A 21,140-nucleotide genomic window follows, 5' to 3' on the forward strand; every position below is an offset into this window, starting at 1 on the left:
AAAACACACAAAACAGAAAAGCAAAATAACAAGAACAACCAGAAAATAAGTTGAATGATACAAAGGTAACACAAACAAAAACAAATTAAAAAATGGTACACTTAAGCCCCAACACACCAATAATTATTTTCCATCTAAGTGATGTAAATCTACTAATTAAAAGATGAAAAGCAGAAGGGATAACAAAATTAAGACCCAACTATATGCTGTTACAAGAAACTTATTCCAAGTGTCATGATACAAATAAGGTTCAAAATAAAATTATGGAAAAATAAAAGCCATGCAAACATTAATCAAAACATGCAGTAGGGACTATATTAATATCAAAGTTTGCTTCGAAGGCAAGAAAATGAACAGGGACAAAAAAGGGAACATCACATAATGAAAGGGTCAACACACAAGATAACACACCAAGACTAAACGTGAATGCACCAAACAACAGAGTTTTAAAATACCTGAAGCAGAAAATGATAGAATCTATTTTTCTTTTCTTAGATTTTATTTATTTATTTGAGAGAGAGAAGGAGAGCACATGCACGAGCGCACACAAACAGAATGGCAGGCAGAGGGAAGAAGGAGAGGAGAAGCAGGCTTCCTGTTGAGCAGGGAGCCTGACATGGGGCTCAATCCCAGGACTCTGAGATTAGGACCACTTTATAAACACTTCAACAAATTTAAACAGATCAAACCAGAAATCAGTAACAGAAGATAACAAAAACACTTCCAACACTAGAAAACTAAACAGTAATCCATGAACCCATTAAAGTCTCTAAAGAAATCAAGAAACACTAGAGCTGAATAAACTGTAATAAAAGCTTGCAGGATGCAGCTGTCACAGTGTTGTGAGAAAACTTTATACTACCAATGCTAACACTAGAAAAGAAAAAAAAAAAAGTAAAATACAACCAAAGAAGAAGCTATAAAGATCAGAACAGAAATCAGTGAAATTATGAACAGCAATAGAGAAAAATCAGTGAAGAGGCACCTGGGTGGCTCAGTGGGTTAAGCCTCTGTCTTTGGCTCAGGTCATGATCTCAGGCTCCTGGGATTGAGCCCCTCATCAGGCTCTCTGCTTGGCTGGGAGCCTGCTTCCTACTCTCTCTCTGCCTGCCTCTGATCTCTGTCAAATAAATAAAATCTTTAAAATTAAAAACTTGAAAAAGAAAAATCAGTGAGATAAAGTGCTGGTTCTCCAAAATGATCAGTAGAATTGATAAATGTCTAAGAGGATGGACAAAGATAAAAAGAGAGTGGACAGATTTCCAAAATCAGGAATCAAATGGGATGTAAGTACAAATACTGCTCCCACTAAAAGGGTAATAAGGAAATATTTCAAACAAGTCTATAAACTAATTTAGATGAAATGGAACAATTCCTTGGAAAGGACAAACTTCAAGCTATTCAATGTATCCAACATATAAATTATTCTGAATTCAAGAAATTAGAGGAAAACCTCCTCAACAAAATATAATCAAAATGGAATGTTTTAATATAAAATATATATAGAAAATTCATACTCTACAACCAAATGGGGTTTATTCCAAGGATGCACGACTGGTTCAATATTCACAACCAGTCAGGCTACAGAAGAAAAATCAGATGATCACATCATTTGATGGAGGCAAAAAGTCTAACACTCATTCATAACAAAAAAAGACTCAGCAAATTAAGAACAGATGGGAATTTTCTAAACTTGATAAGAAAAATCTGGGGAGGGAAAAAAAGCCTCAGCTAACATCATACTTGATGAAAACTTGAACATTTTCCTCCTAATTTGAGGAATCAGTCAAGGGCATTCTTTCTTACTACTATTCAACATCAGGTTACTTACTACACTATAACTAGTGTAGTAAGAAAACAAAGTAACAGATATATAGATGGGAAGGAAGAAATAAAACTCTATATGCAGCTGACATGTCTTTGCAGAAAAGCCTGAGGATTCTACCCAAAGAAATGGGTTCACCATGGTTGCAGGATACCAAAATATCACTCCAACAATTACCTTTCTACATACTACTAAAGATCATATGGAAAAATGAAAATGTAAAAATCAATGCCATTTATGATCACACGCACATACACACACACAGACACACAAAACCCCTAGATACAATTCTCTACAAAAATGTACAGAAACTGTATGATGAAAAACTATAAAACAGTAGTGAAATATCAAGAATGACTTCAACAACTGAAATGTCATACCATGTACGGTGTTCATGATGCTGATTCTCAATAAACAGAGCTACAGATTTCAACCAATTCCTGTAGAAATCCAAGTAAGATTTTTTGGTATCCTAAGATTTATATGAAAAGTCAAAGGAATTAGGAAAGCTAAATCAATTTAAATAAAAATAAAGAGAGCGGAAGCACGTTACCCGATTCTGAGGGTTACCACACAGCTATAGAAATTAAACAGATGGACCAAGAACAAGTCTGAAAAAAGTCTGTTTGGTGTTTAAAACCAAATAAAAAAGTTTTCTAAAAATGTAAGCTTTAGAGTCTTAACTGGTGGAATAAAATGTGTTCTCACATGTGCATTTATCACTTTACTGCCTGTCTTCAACGGGCTAACCCTGCCGACACTGGGCAGCGATGAACGTGTACGTGACTCGCACGGGGACAAGGCCCATTGCGTCTGCAACGCTGCCCTGGTCCCACGTAAACATGTGAATCCACGACAAAGTGCTGTAAGCTGGGCAGAGAAGTCCCCAAAGATTTTCGTTTCATTCGCTCTTCTACATCTCCACCTTCTTTTTATAAAAACTCCTGAGATAACACTGCAGTGAAGTGAAGGAGAAATATGCAGCTAAGGGTTTTACCTCGTGCACAAGAAACCCTGCTCTCTCCCTCACAGATGAATTCTCAGACATAGAATAAGGCTCTGGGCTCGGTCAATCTCTAAAACGCATCTCTACCGGACTACTGATGGTCTGGGATGGAAGATTTCCTCACAGTGAAGATACTTGGCGGGTTTCTCTCTGGTAGGTCCGATCTAATGCCACGGTAGATGTTTCATCTGGCAAAAGGTTTTCCTCAGTGGTTACATTCAAGAAGTCTTTCCCCAAAAGGAGTTCTCGGAGGGTGACTGAGGACTGCCCGCTTGTGAAGGGTCTTCCCACTTCAGTTACACGGACAGGGTTTCTCCCAGTATGAATCCTCTGATGCTGAGTGAGGGACGAGCTGCGACTGAAGGCTTTTCCACACTCACTGCACTTATAGGGCTTCTCTCCGGTGTGGATGATGGCGTGTCGGATGAGGTTGGTACTCCAGCAGAAGGATTTCCCACACTCCATGCATTCGTAGGGCTTCTCCCCGCTATGAATCCGCTGGTGCCTCGTGAGCCCTGACCGGCGGTTGAAGGCTTTCCCGCACTCTGAGCACTCGAAGGGCTTCTCCCCAGTGTGGATGCTGAAGTGTCGAATGAGGTCTTTCCTAGTGCTAAAGGCTTTCCCACATTCTTTGCACTCAAATGGTTTTTCTCCGGTGTGGGCCCTTTTGTGCAAGATGAAAGTAGAGCAGTGGGTGAAGGCCCTTCCACACTCAGTGCACACAAATGGCTTCTCCCCAGTGTGGATCCTCTGGTGTCTCTTGAGGTACGACCTGTGGTTGAAGGCCTTCCCGCACTCTAGGCACTCAAAGGGCTTCTCCCCAGTGTGGATGACATAGTGGTGAATGAGGGCCGCACTCTCACAGAAGGCTTTCCCACACTCACTGCACTCATAGGGCTTCTCCCCAGTGTGAGTCTGCTGGTGCCACACGAGGTAGGACTTGTGTTTGAAGACCTTGCCACACTCGAAGCATTCGTAGGGATTCTCGCCACTGTGGATGATGTGATGTCGAAGGAATCCTGGCCTATGTCGAAAGACTTGCCCACATTCTTTGCACACAAAGGTTTTCTCGCCGGTGTGTCTCCTCTTATGCAAGACGAAATTGGAGCGGTGGGTGAAGGCCTTCCCACATTCGTTGCACTTATAAGGCTTCTCTCCACTGTGGATCCGCTGGTGCTGGGTAAGGTAGGACTTGCGGTTGAAGGCCTTCCCGCACTCCATGCACTCGTAGGGTCGCTCCCCCGTGTGGATCATGTGGTGCTGGAGGAGGTGTGTGCTCTTAATAAATGTTTTCCCACACTCGGTGCATTCATAGGGCTTCACTCCAGAGTGAATCTTCTCATGTCCAGCAAGAAGGTGCTTTTTATTAAAAGTTTTCCCACATTCACTGCACTTAAAGGTATTTTCCTCTTCCTGAATCACGGGATCTTTACCTGATCCACATGAGTCATGGTCATGAACAGCACCTCCTGGATGGGTCAGCTCCTGTGCCGTCTGTGAACACGCGCCATCAGCTGCCCCTAAACCATCAAGCTCAGGGCTTGTTTTCTCAGGGAACTTCTCTCTCCTGGGTTCTAAGCCCGGTCTCAAGTGTCCTTCCTGCATTTCTGATGACCCACTCTGATCCTTGGTTTGGCCCAGCTGGAAGTTCCCTGGGTCTCCTTGTCTTAGTTCCTGGAACAAGGCCCCCCCAGACAGGGCTGGTGCACAACTGGAAAGTTCTGTAGTCGTGGGTTTTCCCTTGACATCTGAAAGAAACCCAATGTACAGAAAGGCCTGTTAGTAATGATAACACAGAAAATATATCATCAGCATTTCAGTGAAAAGAATGAAGATGAAAATAGTGCCTGTCTCTGTTATGTTTTATTACCTCTGAATCTCGGGACTGCAATTTCTTCCCCCCCCCCCCCCCCAGGTATTAGACTGTTGACACCATGAAAGGGAGACCCAGGAGAAGCTAGATAGGAGACGGGTCTGGAGTGGAGACACCGCTGCAATTCCGTACAGGATGTAGCCAGAAAGACTAATAAGAATGTTGTATGTTTGGTTTTGTCTAAGCGAGGACATTGTTGTTAAGAACACTAGAAAAGGGTACCTAATGGAGCCCTGATAGAAGACAGAAAGTGTGTAAAGTTAACTTTCCCCCAAAAGAAGTATGATCTTTATCCCAGCTCCAAGGAGGTAACCTCTCAACGCTGTGTAGTTTCAGAGTGACAGACCTGTCTTTGTCATTCATGTGGGTGCCTAGGAATGCACCTGATACTTTATGACAATATATAACTCATCGTGGGCCCCTTGTTTATACCAAAGAGATGACTCACAGGGTAAGGTCTGGCCACATCGGAAAACTCAACTATGTAATTAGAAAGAGTGAAGCTTTGAGTCACCAGGTATCAGCTGGACCTCTGGAAAGGAACAAAGGCCTAGAGACTGAGTCTCATGGGCAATGACTCAATCAAACACACTTCTGTAATGAAGGCTCAATAAAAATCTGGATACTGAGGCTTCGGCCAATTTCCTGGGTTGGCAATATCCACGGACCTATTGTCACATATGGATCCAAGGAGGTACCAAGTCACTGAAGACACAGGAGTTCAGTATTTGGAACACTTTTGGCTCCTCTTTCAAGCTGTACCTTTGTCTGTACCAAACATGACTGAGAGGACAGTGTAACAGTTTTTAGGAAGTTTACTGAGTCTATCAGCTCATTAAGCCTGAAGGTAATTCTGGGCAATCTTTGAGCTTCCAGTGGCTTCAGATGACTTGGGACGATGTGGTACTCTTAGGAGTTCTGTGTTCTTAGCTTTGAGCTTGGCTGGCTGCGTGCAACAAGAGATCCAAGGGAGTTTTCTCTTGCACAGGAGGTGCCCATGATGTGAGTCCTACTGGCATCATGGGACTCACCACAAAAGAAAAAGTACAAAGGTCACAGTAGCCTTAGGAGACAGAATGTACAAAGGGGCTGAATGCACGAAGACGGTACTGATGAGGATCCAGGGAAAGGGAGGACAGAAGGAAAACAGGATTCCCAAAATTTCTTTTTTTTTTTTTTTTTAAAGATTTTATTTATTTATTTGACAGAGAGAAATCACAAGCAGATGGAGAGGCAGGCAGAGAGAGAGAGAGGGAAGCAGGCTCCCTGCTGAGCAGAGAGCCCAATGCGGGACTCGATCCCAGGACCCTGAGATCATGACCTGAGCCGAAGGCAGCGGCTTAACCCACTGAGCCACCCAGGCGCCCGGATTCCCAAATTTCTGACAAGGGTGACAGTGAGGCCTCCCAGGACAAGGCTCATAAGGCAGGAAGTGAGCAGGACTGGGCTGGACACGAGTCTGGTTTGCCCGAGGAGCAGTATGGTGAACAGACTTGCAAAATACACATGATCTACATGAGAACACAGTAATGCTGTACTTGAAGACATCCATGGTGAAAAAATTCTCCATATAAATCAATGGTAATTTCTTCCACACTTTATGTCCTGAGAAGTTTCCCAGGAACACTCTAATTTGGCATAGTGGGGAAACCTGTATGTCCATAATTACTCAACAAAACCCGAGCCAGCGTGGGGGGGGAGGGTCACTTAATAATATAAAACTGACAATGCTACCCAAGTGAAGAAAAAAAATTCAGTACAATTCCCTATAAAATGGCAACTGGGTCATCAAGGAACCTCATAGTTCGATGGTAGGACTTATAGGAAAGATCAGACAGGCAAGATTAAGGAGAAGGATACCTACCACCTCAGATGAGAGTACTCAGACACGGTGGTACTGGCACAGAGAGAAGACAAATGGAGAAGAGAAAAAGAACAGAGAACTCAGAAAACACACACACACACGGGACTCTGGTGGATGGTAGAGGAGGCAGACAGCTCAGTTGTAAAAAGAGAGAAAAAACAGTAAACAGAGCTAGAAAAACTGATGTCACCCTGGCAAACTGTATTCCGATCTCACACTCATTCAAATTCGACCTCAGATCAAAAGGAGTTAAATATCCAGATAAAATAAACAAGACTATTTTCCTGATGTTGGGGAATACAACAAGATTTTTACACAAGACAGAATCATTATTATGTAAGAACATTACACTAAAATAAAAAGCTCTATTCAAGAAAACACACTTTAAATAAGCGAAAAAACAATACTGAAAATTATTATTATAGCTGCAGCACCCATAACCAATGATAGTTAAGTGTAAGGACTACACCGAGTGAGATAATAGAAAAATAGGTATTTATCATGAAACGACACTCCAAGGAGAAAATACAGACTGACCGAGATCATATGAGCAGGTGCCAAAGGTCCTCCAGGAAGGAAAAGCAAGCAGAGCCCACATGAGATACAGTTTCATCGACCTGACACCTGAGAGTACCAGACACTGGGCAGAATACGGTCAGCAACCAAGGAGCCCTACAGTACCGAGTCCCGAACAAAGCAGAGGCCGAAGGAACCTCCACGCAGTCCCGGGGCAAGTGTGAGCTGGTACATGTCCTTCAGAACACCACAGCCGTTAGCCAATGAGCAGGTGAGCCTGCATGGCCTATAATCCAACATGTCACCCCAGGAGACATCAGAGACACCACCATCTCATGCAAGATGACCGACACAGGACTGCTCCTGGAAGCAGCACCTATGAGAGTCAGAACGTGTGAGTAACGGAGCGCAAAGTTGGTGAACACGCTGAGAGACAGGAGCTTTCTTACTACTTTTCTTCAAACTGTGAGGATTTGAGCCCATTTGTATAATGAGTCGAAAAAAAGTGAAGTCACATTACACAACAAGCAGAATATGAATGAAGAAAACAGTTTCCTGCAAAGGTGTGCTCTAGACTCTGACTCAGAACTGGCCAGGGCCAAGGGCAAGACCTCTCCCGCTCGATGGTAGGGGAAGCTGCAGACCCTGGAGCCTGAACAAGTGCAGTAGGGTCGAGGATCAAGCAATGGAGGAGGCGGACCTGACTTTCAACCCCAAGACCCGCTGAGACATCATGGCTGGGGCAGTGGGAAGCCCTGGAAGTGAGTCCGAGCCCCTGAGGTAACTCGTGCAGGACACAGAGCTGACCAGAGGCCCAGCAGACGCAGAGGCTGGTTATGAGGCTAGCAGCAACCCCCAGAGAAAAGATGATGGGAATGTGCACTGAGCCTGGGGACCGGTGTGAGGGAGGCGGTGCAAGTGATGGGTTTGGGAGACGGAGGAGATGTGAAATGCACGGGACTGGGGCACGGCCGGAAGTGGGGCTGGAGGGAGCTGGGGGTGTGAGGAACTCTCGGAGGCTGTCTCCAGTCTCTAACCTGCTTGGGTGGCAGGACCATTCCTTGAAACTTGGGAGGTGGGAGGAGTCAGCGACCTTCTGGGCCCCTTGGCAAGAATGCTGACTTCGGGTCAAAGGGCTCCGTGGCTTCCAAAGCAGCAGAGAAGCCAGAACAAGAAGCTTCCCCAGGGAACCAGGGCCAGCGGTCTCCTGCTGGTCTCGAGCCTGGAGAGTCCCCCACCTGCCCACACCTTGGCTCATACCTGCATAGGCGCTCTGAGACAGGTGTCCCTTCAGCATCCACAGCTCCTGCCTGTGCTCCAGCTGGTAGATCAGCTCAGGTCTAGGAACAGGACACCCTGATCACAGAGAAAGAAAGAAGATGCTAGGGTTTGTGTGAAAAGAAAGAAAATCCCTCAATCTAGTCTGGGACTTCAGAAAGTGTTTATGACCTTGGAATGAAGCTACTCCCATCCAAACTAATAAAATACTAACCTGTCGCCTAGAAATAGGCATGAACACCACTCTTGGGATCCAAAGACTTTAGACAGTAGTGCTGGCTGTGTAGACAACATCTATCCTGACTTCCAGCACACAGAATCCCAGGGAATAAGACCCCCTCCTTCCAGAAAGTGTTTTTTAACCAATCCAAGTAAGTGAGTCTCACCCAGGTGCGCATCAGCACCTCCTGGGATGTTGGGTTCTTAGCCAATGGAAACAAAATCTCTGTAGGTGAAGCCCATTATCGGTAGATTTTAAAATCTCCCCAGATGATTCTGACATCAAAGGAAGGTTGAAAAGCCAGTCTCTACCAACCTGCAAGTGGCATTCCTCAATCACTAACAGTCAGAGGTATGCAACTTTAGAAAGCTCTTTTCCAGGATGGTTGAATAAGGGGATCTGCTGCTCCTGTTGTCTGGTGGCATCCCAGGACTTTTGTGAGGGAACCTGCCTAAGAAACCTAGACCACAGAGAGGAAGTACAGAAACACACCGCTGGGTTATCACCCACCCATGGGGGAGCCAGTCCCACTCCTGATCCTCCTATTATGTAAGATAATAAATTTTCTTCAGGGTGAAGACCGAGTTGCTCTGTCACACGTAGCCAAACACAGATGCAGGGAGGGGAAACAGCCACAGGACTCTGGAGAGAAGGGCAGAGGCACCAGGACCCACAGATCTGGTGGATCCTGAACAACAGCCCAAGATTATCAGTTGTCACTGAGCAAATCTCGCTCACATCTGCAACACACTCAGCACAGAGCCCAGTAATGGGTTGGTGGAAAGGGGAGGAAGACTCCCCTTCAGCTATCGGGAGTCATGCTTCTTGCGACCCCAGGCCCATTCCGTGCCTGTAGCCAGCTCTAACGCTTCTGGTCTCGGCTCCCAGGTCATGCTCCTGACACATCTTCACTGAAGTGTGCCTCCTGGGCCCAGGTGCTTCATTCCTCTGCCACGTTATTAAGGAATTTTTAATCCCCACAGTAAATGAAAAAATAGCATTTACAGGGTATAACCATACACAGGGACTGTGTCAAGCTATTCACATACATTATGTTGTTTCAAGTGGAAAAGAATTTATGGAATTTAAAGAACTGACATTTAAAATACTGACTCTTCATTCAAAACAAGGTGTCTTCATCGATCTAAGTGTTATTTTAGATCCTCTGCAAAGTCTTTTTGTAGTTTCAGGTGTGATAACCTGGGTCTGTGAGGGCTGATTCCCTAGTTGCCACTTTATCTGGAAAGATGGATCTCATCAAAATCTTTCCATGGTCAAGTTTAGAGGGTGGGGGGAGGGATGTGCCCCCAGGGGCAACTAGGATAACCAGTTATCATGCAAGGCTGAGGTGTCCCCAGAGACTACTGTGCTGGGACGCAGGTTTAACCAACTGGGCCAGCAGTTGGTGGGCAGTACCACTGGGTTAACTGTGACAGACCAATCACACTGGCTCGTCCTTCTAGAGGCACACCTGGTAGAGTGTCCCAGCACTGGTCCCTCATGTGATATAAGGGATCCACAGCAACACAGAGTGGCACGCCCTCCTCAGATGCCTTGGCACAACAGGCTTAAATTGCTTGAGGGCAAATCTCACCATTGTTGCAGTCTGACCCCTCACCCAGCAGGGTGTAAGGGACCCCATTCATGGAGACCCATGATTCAATGTATAATGGAGAGAAAAAAAGTGTATAGAATATCTTGTTCCTGCTCCCCGTTAAGATACCTCAGGATGTTTCTCACCTTATTCTTAATTGTACAACCTCTGGCCAATGTGTTTAGGGACTTCTGACAGCTGCTGCCCATCAGCAGGCCAAGAGTCTCCTCCTTAAAATCAAACCAACACAATCAGGATACCGATGCTGCCGCCATTGCTCCTCTAGATATCAGCTCAGCCCCTTTCTAGGGTGCCTGGGGCACCCTAGAAAAGGAGGCCACCACTCACAAGGCCACTTGGGACTGCCAGAAGCTTCTTGGGTAAATACCCAAAGAAATGAAAAATAGCCAGGGACAGAGAGGTGACAAAAACAATTATGCTGTGGACCAGGGCCATCCCAAGGAGGCTGCTACCCAGAGGCCCCAGGCCCTCCCTGCTGCTCCTCTCACCAGTGGGAGACAAATTCAATATGGGGCTTCGGGAAGCTGAAAGCCCAAGAGAAAAAGGAGGGGGTGCACTTTAAAACTTATGTACCAAGGAAACACCAGGTCTAGAATACATGACTCATTCTAAACTATTTATTGATTCAAAAGAGTAACAAAGCACTAGATACAGAGAGAGAAAATAAGAGATAACTAAATAGGGGCGCATGGGTGGCTCAGTGGGTTCAAGCCTCTGCCTTCAGCTCAGGTCATGATCCCGGGGTCCTGGGATCGAGCCCCCAATCGGGCTCTCTGCTCGGCAGGGAGCCTGCTTCCTCCTTTCTCTCTGCCTATTTGTGATCTCTGTCTGTCAAATAAATAAGATCTTTAAAAAAATAAAAAGATAACTAAATAACACACGATATATAACTAAAAGTCTAGAATTTGACAACTGGAAATGCAAAATTTACATACTAAAAGCTCACGTAAGTTATATAAAAAAATTATGTACGGCATCACAAAATTTGTATTCCAAAAAAATTATATCACCAAAAGAAAACACGGCATTGAATGGCTTTTCTGATTCTATAATACAGGTTCTGAGTTAACTTTATAATTTGCTAAAATGCACCAAGTGACAAAACTTCACAAATTTAATCAATACTAGGGCTCAAATCATAGCCATATTGGAGATTCCACTTAGATATTATTCCGCCCAAACTTAAAAAGTAGCAAAATGCAAAGGAAAAATAGGTATGTCTCACTTAAACTGTAGACTTGCCTATTTTTCCCCTACTCATACCCATACCCACTGTCCTAAAACATTCCACTCTGGGCATGGATGCTCTGACACAACATGTAATTAAATTTTTGGTGCTTACAAATTGACCCGGTAAAATGGGACCCATAGACACCAGTTAAGGTAATGAATATGGCCCAAAGGAAGCTGGGAAAGGGCCTCCATGCAGTAAAGCTTCACATAACAGCTAATCAATAAAGGAATGACTGTCCCATTGCTTCTCCATTTGACAGCTCAGTTTTATGTGCTCTTAACTCTGGGAAAAAAACAAAGGGCATCTCACAGTGGGTTACTACAATCTTAATGCGGTGGTCAATCCATTAGGGTTCCTGGGAAGGACCAAGTGTGTCTGCCCCTAAATGTTGTTACTAAGCCCAAATTCCCAATGTGATCATATCTGGAGAAAGGGTCGGTAAGGAGGTAATTAGGGTTAAATGTCACCAGCCCCAATCTGGTAGGACTGGTGTCCTTAAAAGAGGATTAAGGGGGCTTTCCAAGCCAGAGGCAAGGCCATGTGAGGACGGAGCACCAAGGCACAGCCAAGAAGAGATCATCAGAAACCTGTCTGCCTGCACCTCGGGTCTGGGGCTTCCAGACTCCAGAATGACACGAAAATAAGCTGTTGTTTAAGCCACACAGTCTGGCAGCCAGAGCTGATTCATACAATCCATACTGCCAATACCCCATATAAATAAAAAATGATAGCCAATCAACAACCCAGTGATTATCTTGGGCTCACAGATCTGGCTAACCCTGTTTAGTACCTCAACAGCTTCTCTGCCAGCCTGCCTTTACTCTGAAGGTCAACACTTCTATTTTCCAGGCTGCCTGGGAGGCTGGCCCCACGGTTCTGCCACCGTGCAATCTGTGCACTCAAGATCTTCACCACACCCACCTTTCTCCAGTAACACAGGTACGGTATATCGGTTACAGCCTTATGCATTCATTATGCATACATAAATCCAATGTCTTTCAGTCCCACCATGGGGACAGTTTTAGCTAATACAACTACCTCGATATTATCTGAGGCCTGGTGACTACATTACTCATTTACGGACTTTATTTAATCTCACTACTGCTGCTGTTTACAGATCAGCCCACCTTAAATGGGGTTCCCCCCGACAAAGACTCTAAATCTACTCAAAATACTGTTAACAGAACAAGCTCAGCACAGCTCCTGAGAACTCTCTAAGGCAGAACAGAACCCAGTCTGGGTCCTCTGGCATAACTCCACCAGGAGGTGGCAGCTTCTCCTGTCCTTAGTCCCCTGCCAGATGCTAAGGTGTTGCAGGAGGTCAGCCCCCCCTCCCCCAGACCCTTTGGCTATCTGGAAAGTCCCCTGAGGTTAAGAGTGAACAGGTACAGGAGTTCATGGACCATTAAAAGGACACTGCTTCCCATCATACATGATGCAGCTCAGTGGAATGCGGCTGCTTTCTATCCCTTAGCCAGAATGTTCCAAATAAAAAATGGGACCTAACAAACATTACTTTGGACAAACATTGGGGGTTATCTTAGTGCTGGATGCCCTGATTAAATAATAAATGGTCCCATCTCTACATTTATCATAATCTGCTGGGCCATTGCCTAAAAATGGTCTGCTTTAGAGTAAAGAACCCTTAATCTCCTGTCTCTTGGGCACCTGGGTGCCTCAGTTGGTTAAGCAACTGCCTTCAGCTCAGGTCATGATCCCAGAGTCCCGAGATTGAGACCCGCACTGGGCTCCTAGCTCCTCGAGGAGTCTGCTTCTCCCTTTGACCTTCTCCCATCTCACGTTCTCTCTCTCTCTCAAATAAATAAATAAAATCTTAAAAAAACAAAACAAAACAAAAAAGAATCTCCTGTCTCACAGACACTCCAAATAGAAGTCAAAATCATCTATCTCTACACATGCAAGGGCCACAATACAAGGCACTGCCAGGACATTCCTTATCCCCTTCAGAGTTGTAGACAATGGACACACATTTCACTTCTCAAATTATGCAATGCTACTTATGCTCTGGGAAGAGACATTCAATAGAGCTTTCTGGGCCCAAACATGCCCCAGACTTGCTCCTAATAGCTGTTTTAAGTAAAAGACAAAATTAGTCACTTCAAACAACTCCTTTTCAAATTCCAGTGTGACAAAGAACCCCTACAGGGTCTCTATCTTGCCTTAATAAAAGGCCTCTTGACCTACTTACACTCCACACTAACACCACTGTTTCAACCAAACATGGCAAAACCCCCACCAACTCCAGAGGGTACTCACTTGCAAAAAATACCCCAGTCACACACCCAGACAACATCGTCCCAGACCAGTACCTCAACCATGAAGGTGACTCCACCCGGATGCTAAAACCTTCACCCCAACTAATGTCCACAGACTGCCTCTCCTAAGACAGAAATTAGACACAGGGCCTTTTCTGGTTTCCTCTTTTAGGAATTCTATTATGTTCCTGAGGTGACTTTTAAAAAACTCCTAGGGGGGAAAGGTCTGGGGAACCAATCATGTGATTCTAATCTTGGAACATTCAGTTCCATCCCAGCTTCCTCTGTGGAGGCAAGAAGGGCTAGAGATTGAGTTCAATCACCACTGGCCAGTGAGTTATCAATCATGCCTATGTAATGAAGCCTTCCCAACTAAAGCAGTTCAGGGACTTTCCAGGTTGGTTAACACACAAGGTGCTAGAAGGGTGCCAAGCCTGGAGGGCATCGGCACTCAGTGTCCTGTCCTAAGCACCTAGCCCTTTGCATCTCTTCCATTTAGCACTTTCTAAATATAATTCTTTATAATAAACAGGTAATATTAAGTAAGTTTTTCCTAAGTTCTGTGAGCCACCATGGTAAACGATCAACTGTGAGAAAGGGGTCCTATCTCTGACTTATAGACAGCTGATCAGAACGGGTGACAACCTGGACTTGTACCTGGCACCTGAAGTGGATGTGTGGGAGGGGGAGGGGCCAGCCTAGGCCACTAAGCCCTTAACCTGCAGGATCAGGACTAACCCCAGGGGGGCAGCATCAGAAATGCATGGTATGAAAACAAAATTGTGATATCAGAAGGTGCGGAGTAGAGGAAAAAGATTTTTTCTTTTACACACAACTACCACACACAAAGGCATGTATGTACATGTGTGCCTGCGTGTATGCACACAAATACACACATATAGAAATGTAAGACATACAACAGCATTAACCTCCCCGTTCTGTCACTAAGTAACCTCTACAAACTGAAATCCTGGAAGTACAAGTTACTACAGGCGGAATGCTGTGGGAATTTAAATGAGTAGAGCGTGACGATCCCTGAAGAATCCTGCTTGGTCAGTGCTCAGGGTATTTGTGCTGATGATCATGACCTGCTTTTTAACGTGATCCATGTTTAATTTCTCTTCTCTTCGGAGAAAGAATCATTTGGTGGCAATTCCTTTGGTGGCAGGTCACCAAGAAAACTCAGCAATGAAATCTAAATGATATTAAGTCCCAGTGTCCTAAAGCTGCCTACGCAGGGCTGCAAACCCAAGGCTACTCCCTCTATTTTAAAGGGAAAAGTACCCACAATCAGAGTGTGAGGCGAGTGAAGAAAGTATATTAAGATTCAGCACTAAACCCAGACTTGCCAGGAACACTTATGGCAGGGCGTCTCTCAATGCCAACTGATGCACTGTTCCTAACCTCTCTGAAACAAGGCTTCTCAACCTGGCATAATTATTGAGGTTCATGAGCATGATTATTTATGTCAAGATAATTCTTTGCTAAGAACACAAGGAAGAAAACTGTCCTGTGCTTTGTAAGGATGTCCAGCAGCATTCTAGGTCTCTGCCCACTCAGTGCCTGTCCCACCTCCATCCCACCTGGGACAACCAAAAATGTCTCCAGACACTGCCCAGTGTCCTGGAGGGATGACACTGTCCCTGAATGAGAACCACAGGCATAGCGGGTTATAACCAGGAAGACGAGAGAATGTGAGGTGGAGAGAGGATCCTCCGTGAGAGCTGCCGGTCAGGACACAGATGGAGAGGTGGGGACTATGCGCGGGAAGGGGCGACCGTGTGAGAGGCTGAAATGCCCCAGAACACGCAGCAGCAGACATGACAGCCAGCAGAGTGAGCTCCGGGAAAGCACTGAAGGTGAGGGGTGAGGTCAGCAGGAGGAGAGCGTGGACTTTTATTCTGAAACATTTTGTTACGAAATATTTCATCTATCGGGCTGTTCTAGTTTTGCTTTTTCTCTTCTCACTGGCAGACGTAATTCCAGTTCTCCAAGAACAGACACGTCTCATCCTCGGCTCTGGATTTATAGTTCCCCTTTCCCTCAAATTGAACAGCCTGTGCTGATTCTACCCAAGGAGAGAAACACCGAAGCTGGTGCTTCTCAACCGCAGCACCCGGGACGCAGCAGGCGGCACAATTCGTCACTGAGCGGGCGCTGTCTCATCCATCAGAGAGGGTTACGGCCATCTCCGGACTCGAATCCTAGATGCCAGTCCCAGCTGCACCCACGGCAGGACAACCCAGAGGGCACGCAAACATTGCCAAATGTCTCCTGGGGGCACAACTGCCAGCTGCCGAGGAGCATTACTCTAACGTCTCTCGACCCGGCAGAGGATGCTGGCCCTTGAACCTCGGGACCATCACGGAGGCACAAACACAGAGAAGCCCCATAACTGGGACCATGTCCTTTGGGACAGTATCTGTCCGCACTGAAGGCAAAGGCCTCCCGGGGGCCTGCCTGACTCACTCCCTCCTTGGAGAACATCCCATCACTCACAGGCCTGCTAAGGACACTTGAGTCAATCAGGCTCGTGCAGTCAGCTCCCCCTCTGGAATGTGAAATCAGAATCTCGGATGGAGGCCAGTCTGTGCTGGGCACTGGGGTGACAGGTCCAGAGAAGTACTGGCTCCGGTGGCCGTTCCTGCCTCAAGAACACCCCACACGGCCCGGCAGCAGACAGACAAAGAGGAACAGTATAAGCACGCCAAGATGCGGAGATGAGGCATCTGGGGGCCGGAGAGAGCAGGGACCGGTGGCCAGTCCTGTCACTACCTGATGAGGCAAAAAAAAAAAAAAAACCTTCCTATATACAGAGACAATAGCAGAGAGAGCCAGAGAGAGAAGCCAGGACAAGAGACCAGAAGCCACGGCATCATCGTCGTGGTTCCCAGTTCCTCTACCAGAGCCTCACGGGACCAGCTGGAAATCCTCCCCTTGGGTTCTGCAGAACACCCCCTTTCCTTCCACGGTTTTCTAGGAGCCAAAGGGGAACTGTTTCTTGCCCAAACAGACACAGGAGAGCAGGTCCAAAGAGATTAACCTAGAAAATGGCTGAAGCTGCAGGGAGGAGGGTCACAGGGAGGGCTCCAGAGATCTTCTTGACCAGCCAGGCCTGGTGCTCTGACAAGGAGGCAGCAGGTGTCCCCATGGTGGAGTGGGGAGGACTTACCCAGAGACACCAGAAGTCCACAGTTTTCCAGCATCACCTCCTGGTACAGGGTCCTCTGGGCCGGGTCCAACTGCCCCCACTCCTCCTGGGTAAAAGTCACGGCCACATCATCAAAGGTCACAGATATCTGCAAAGTCAAAGAGAGAGAGTAGCGTTGGCCTTGGGGCTGCTGGATGGGATCAGAGCTCATCCCTACATCCCTGGTAAAGATGCAGAGTGATCAAGGCTCCGATCACCCAGTACCTCCTGAGGGCCAAGCTCTGTGCTGGGCTCGAGGGGGAGGTGGGCCCTGCTCTGGATGTGCTCCGGTAGTGTAAGGGAGAAGCCTCCTCCGTGGGAGGCCCTGGAAGGTCACACAGACAATGAAAATGACTCAAGGACTGGGAGATGCAGACAGCAAGGGCTCTAGGACGTCAGAGGAATGAGCGAGCATGGTAATAACGGTGTCAGTAACAGCAGTACCTGAGCCTCACTGGTCCTGCTAGCTGCCTGCCCCATGCTGAGGGCTTCGCATCCCGGATAAAGGGACTACAAGTCCCCAGGTCTTAAGTCAGTCTCCTGTGGCTTGCATCCAGACTCCTGAAACCGACACTTGCCAACTGCGTTACCAAGAGGACATCACTTCTCTGAGGCTTGGTTTCTGGACCAACACAGTAGTAATAGTTCCCACTTCAGCAACAGCTGCGAGAGTTAGACAGGAGTGACTCAGTGCTCAGCGGGCTCTGGGATCTGCAGGTGTCTCCAGCCTGGGAGGCAAACACCTCATCATCTTGGTGCCACCGGCCCTGAAAGGCTGAGGGAGCCCCGCCAGGCCAGCAGCCTCACATCGTGCCACCCAAAGTGCGGTTTCAGGAACGACTACTCTAGCAAAGCACTAACAAGCCGAACCGGGCCCTCCGGCCTAACCAGAGTGACTGCAGCGGATGGAGGCTGCGAAGCATTTACCCTGGGTTTTGCTCTTAAATACATTTCCTTCCCCCCAAATATTTCCTTGAACATGCACAGAGGAGCTGCGCCCTCCTCACCAACCTCATGGGAAATGCAGCTGAAAGGGCGGAGTCTCCCTGGAGACACTGCAGGGCCCGGACTTGCTCCCCAGGCCCCTCCGATGCGTCTGGGAGATGCCACCATGAACCATAAGCCTTTCTGCCTCCTGAGCTGCCAGTCCTTTCCCTGGGGCTAGGGTACCTCAGGACCCGCAGCACAACCGGCTGCAAACGCCACAGACACTGGCCTCGCGGCGGGCGTGCTGAGGGTCGGTGGAGCGTCCTGCAGGACCACGGGGAGCAGCCACCGGCTTCCCTCAACAACCCGCGTCCCCCACTTCCGTCCACGCACTTGTCAGAAAAGCTGTCCGCCTCCGTCCGGTGCCCCAGGTCGCCTGCTGGAGGAGAGCAGGTGGAAAGCGTGCCTCAACCCAGGGCAAGGGGGGGGGGTGGAATTTACTCGAAGAACAACTGGAGTCCCGGGCGGAAGCATCCCTCACTCCTCCCACACTGAAGTTAGAGACCGCACACTTGAGAGTCCGGGGATCACGCGCCAGCCGCGCACACCGACACACACCCCTGTGGACATGCGTCCGGCGGCCGCCGCGGCTCCCGCCCGCCCCTGGAGAAAAACAGCAGTCCCAAAACCAACGTCCACTGACCTGCGCCTGGCCGGTCGGCGGCGCCGCCATCACGGGGCCCCCCGGTCGAGCAAGGCTGCAGCGGCGAGCACCGGGGCACCCTGCTGGCCGCACCTCTCCCGTGCGCTCTGGCGACCTCGGCGCACAGCGGGAGGCCGGACCGCTGCGTCCCCCGCGCAAAAGACACCACGACGCGGGCGCTGCCCTTGGCGACTGCGGGGATGAGGGCGGCTGCAGAGGCCGCGGCCCAGGGGGCGGCCGGAGGTGGGGGGGTGGCACGCCCGCCACAGAGGGCCCGGACCCTACAAAACGCGGTGAGTCCTCTCCTCCTTCCCGGCTCGTTCTCCAGGCGTGGAGCCGCTGTGGCGCCGGCCCGGTCCTCAGCAAGTCAACGCCTCTCCGGGGCGAACGGCAGGGGCTAATGGCGGCGGCAGTTAAAAAAAAAAAAAACACCCGGAAGTTCCGCCCCGGTACGCAAACCGCAGGAGACGCCCCGTCCGGGGCTGTCATTGGCCAGCGCCACCTCAGATGTCTTCTGGGTACTGTGGTTTTCCCTGCTCCGTGTCCTACTGCGCGAGGCGGGTCTTCGCAGGAGTTTCCTTACAGGGAAAGAATCGCGGGCAACTGAGCAGCCTGTCGTCCTGTTTTCAGTTCGAGAGGACTGGCAAGGGGCAGGAGCGAGAGCCTTCGTTCTGGGCCTGGGGAAATTGAGGCTCGGGAAGCAGGTCATGCAAGGGCAGAGACCGCGCCCTCGACTCGAGGCTGGCCTGCTCACTTCCCCTTTTGGTACCCCCTTCCCGGATCCTCCCAAAAAAGTCGTGTAAAAATCCTGCCAAGGAGGACACCGGAAGTCCTCTTTCTCTCCGCAGAGAGCTGCACACTCTCCTGGGCCTTTTTCATGCGATGAATGACATTCTGAGTCGTGTAATTGGCCCAGATCACCAAGAAATGGATTTGCCATCCTGTGAGGTGGGGAGGAGCACATGGAGGAAGCTTGGAGGGGGACTCGGGACTCCACCTGTGAGCGGGGGGGGGGGGGGGGGGGGGTGTCTGAAATGTTTGTGAGACCACAAAGCATGTGTTACCGATCACTGATAAAGGAAAATTTGATGAAATAAAGGAAAATTTTCAACTTTCCGTTTTTGTGGGTCCTGTTTTGGGGCTGACTTGGCAAACATCAAAGCATGGTCTCTATTTCTGCCCCAAGCACACATTGCTCATCTGCTTTGTTGAAAAACAAAAACCAAAACCAAACAGGAGCATTCTAAACATAAAGATAAAAGGGGGGAAAAAAAACCCTCCTTGGTTCCCCTAAGATTAAAGTCATACATAAAGTTTTACATATACTAAAAGCATAAGAGAAAGTCTGTAACTTTCTGGAATGCCTGTTCATGATTATTTGTAACTCTTTATGTAAAAACAAAAATATAAGAGTGCACCAAATGTTCCTTCCCAGAGCACTCTCTTCTTTGTGAAGATTGTGTATACCCGTTAGCTGTCCTAACCTGAGCTTAAATAAAACTCTCTTTCTCTTTAAGATTTTAAAAAAGCTTTGTTCCTTTTGTGTGGACATTACCCATACATTTGGGAGTTACTAGCTTACACCGATATTCCAAATCATGATACTAGGTAAGACCATCAGAGTAATGAGTGTAGACTGGAGAAGAGAATGGACAGAGCATGAATCCTGGACCAGTCTGGCTTTGTTAACTTGTTGATGTCAAGAAACCAACAAACTCACATTAAGGGTTCTAATGTCCACCCGGAGCTACATTAAGCAATCTTAGAAGTCACCATTGGTGATTTTTTCCCCCCCATAACTGTGAAGCTGGGAGAATCAAATGCATTTTTGATGATTTGAGGATGCATACAGATTGAGAACTGGAATCAGGGAGTATAGACATGCCCTTGAGATAATATTTCTAAGATGAGAGAGAATCATAGTGACAAGTTATTAATCAAGTCAAGGAATGAAGATCTATCAAGAGTTCTGCAGACAACTAGTAAGATATATGTTTTATAAATGTTTACATGTACACCTGTTATAACTATACGGTGTATATATGGGCATTACATATACATATATAGGTACAGTACGTATATGAGATTTATTTCAAGAAATTTGCTTATGTGATTGTGGGGCGTGGCAAGTTTTACTCTATCCATAGGTTAGAGGGTAGGCTGGTGGGCTGGAAAGTCTCCAGACAAAGCTAATGCTGCAGTTTTGACACTGAATTTCTTCCTCTGGGAACTCTTACTTAAACTCATAAGACCATTGCACTGATTGGATAAGACCCACCCACTACCAAATAAAATCCTTTGCTTAAAGCCAATCATTTGTAGATGTTGAGCATATCTATAAAATATCTTCACAGCAACACTACATCAGTGTTTGATCCAATAACTGGCCAAGTTTATACATAAAACTAGCCATCATATTCCACCTCTTGTCAACTTGGCACCCACATACATCTCCTTAAACCATACTTAATCTCCAAATAAAGACAGTAAAAAGTCATGCTTCTGCCTAACTAGATAAAATCTGGTATTGGCCCATTACTGGGATGGACCATATTACATACAATGGACTTTACATGATGAATGCAATGTGATCCGGGTGAAATGAATCTACTG

The 21,140-nt window shown here is 47.2% G+C and overlaps 1 protein-coding gene across 41 annotated transcripts; it reads right to left on the reverse strand.

Annotated features, from left to right (window-relative positions):
- Window positions 1–480: 480 nt before the first annotated feature.
- LOC309852581 (uncharacterized protein) lies at window positions 481–19,552 on the reverse strand. 41 transcript variants are annotated; one of them, XM_082709506.1, is made up of 8 exons: window positions 18,528–19,547; window positions 18,068–18,263; window positions 17,342–17,625; window positions 16,880–17,006; window positions 10,323–10,406; window positions 8,345–8,440; window positions 7,106–7,460; window positions 481–4,579 (listed from the first exon to the last, which is right to left on the reverse strand). In XM_082709506.1, the coding sequence occupies exons 7-8, from the start codon at window positions 7,179–7,181 to the stop codon at window positions 2,952–2,954; spliced, it is 1,704 nt and encodes a 567-aa protein (XP_082565632.1). In that variant the 5' UTR covers window positions 7,182–7,460; window positions 8,345–8,440; window positions 10,323–10,406; window positions 16,880–17,006; window positions 17,342–17,625; window positions 18,068–18,263; window positions 18,528–19,547; the 3' UTR covers window positions 481–2,951. The 41 variants fall into 41 exon arrangements, with proteins under 41 accessions (XP_082565632.1, XP_082565631.1, XP_082565629.1 ...); XM_082709505.1 differs by having other exon boundaries at window positions 17,342–17,560; window positions 17,909–18,263; XM_082709503.1 differs by lacking the exon at window positions 10,323–10,406 and having other exon boundaries at window positions 17,342–17,560.
- Between the last annotated feature and the right edge of the window lie 1,588 nt (window positions 19,553–21,140).

The sequence above is a fragment of the Mustela nivalis genome, assembly GCF_964662115.1.
Source record: "Mustela nivalis genome assembly, chromosome: 18".
Taxonomy (NCBI): Eukaryota; Metazoa; Chordata; class Mammalia; order Carnivora; family Mustelidae; genus Mustela; species Mustela nivalis.

Excerpts from the sequence above, each read along its gene's own strand:
- LOC309852581 (XM_082709471.1), bottom strand. The coding sequence starts at position 19,016 with ATGACAGCCCCGGACGGGGCGTCTCCTGCGGTTTGCGTACCGGGGCGG. Across the intron at positions 17,007-18,527 it reads CGCCGACCGGCCAGGCGCAG|ATATCTGTGACCTTTGATGA; the intron begins GTCAGTGGACGT and ends TTGACTTTGCAG. Across the intron at positions 8,441-16,879 it reads TGGACTTCTGGTGTCTCTGG|GGTGTCCTGTTCCTAGACCT; the intron begins GTAAGTCCTCCC and ends CTCTGTGATCAG.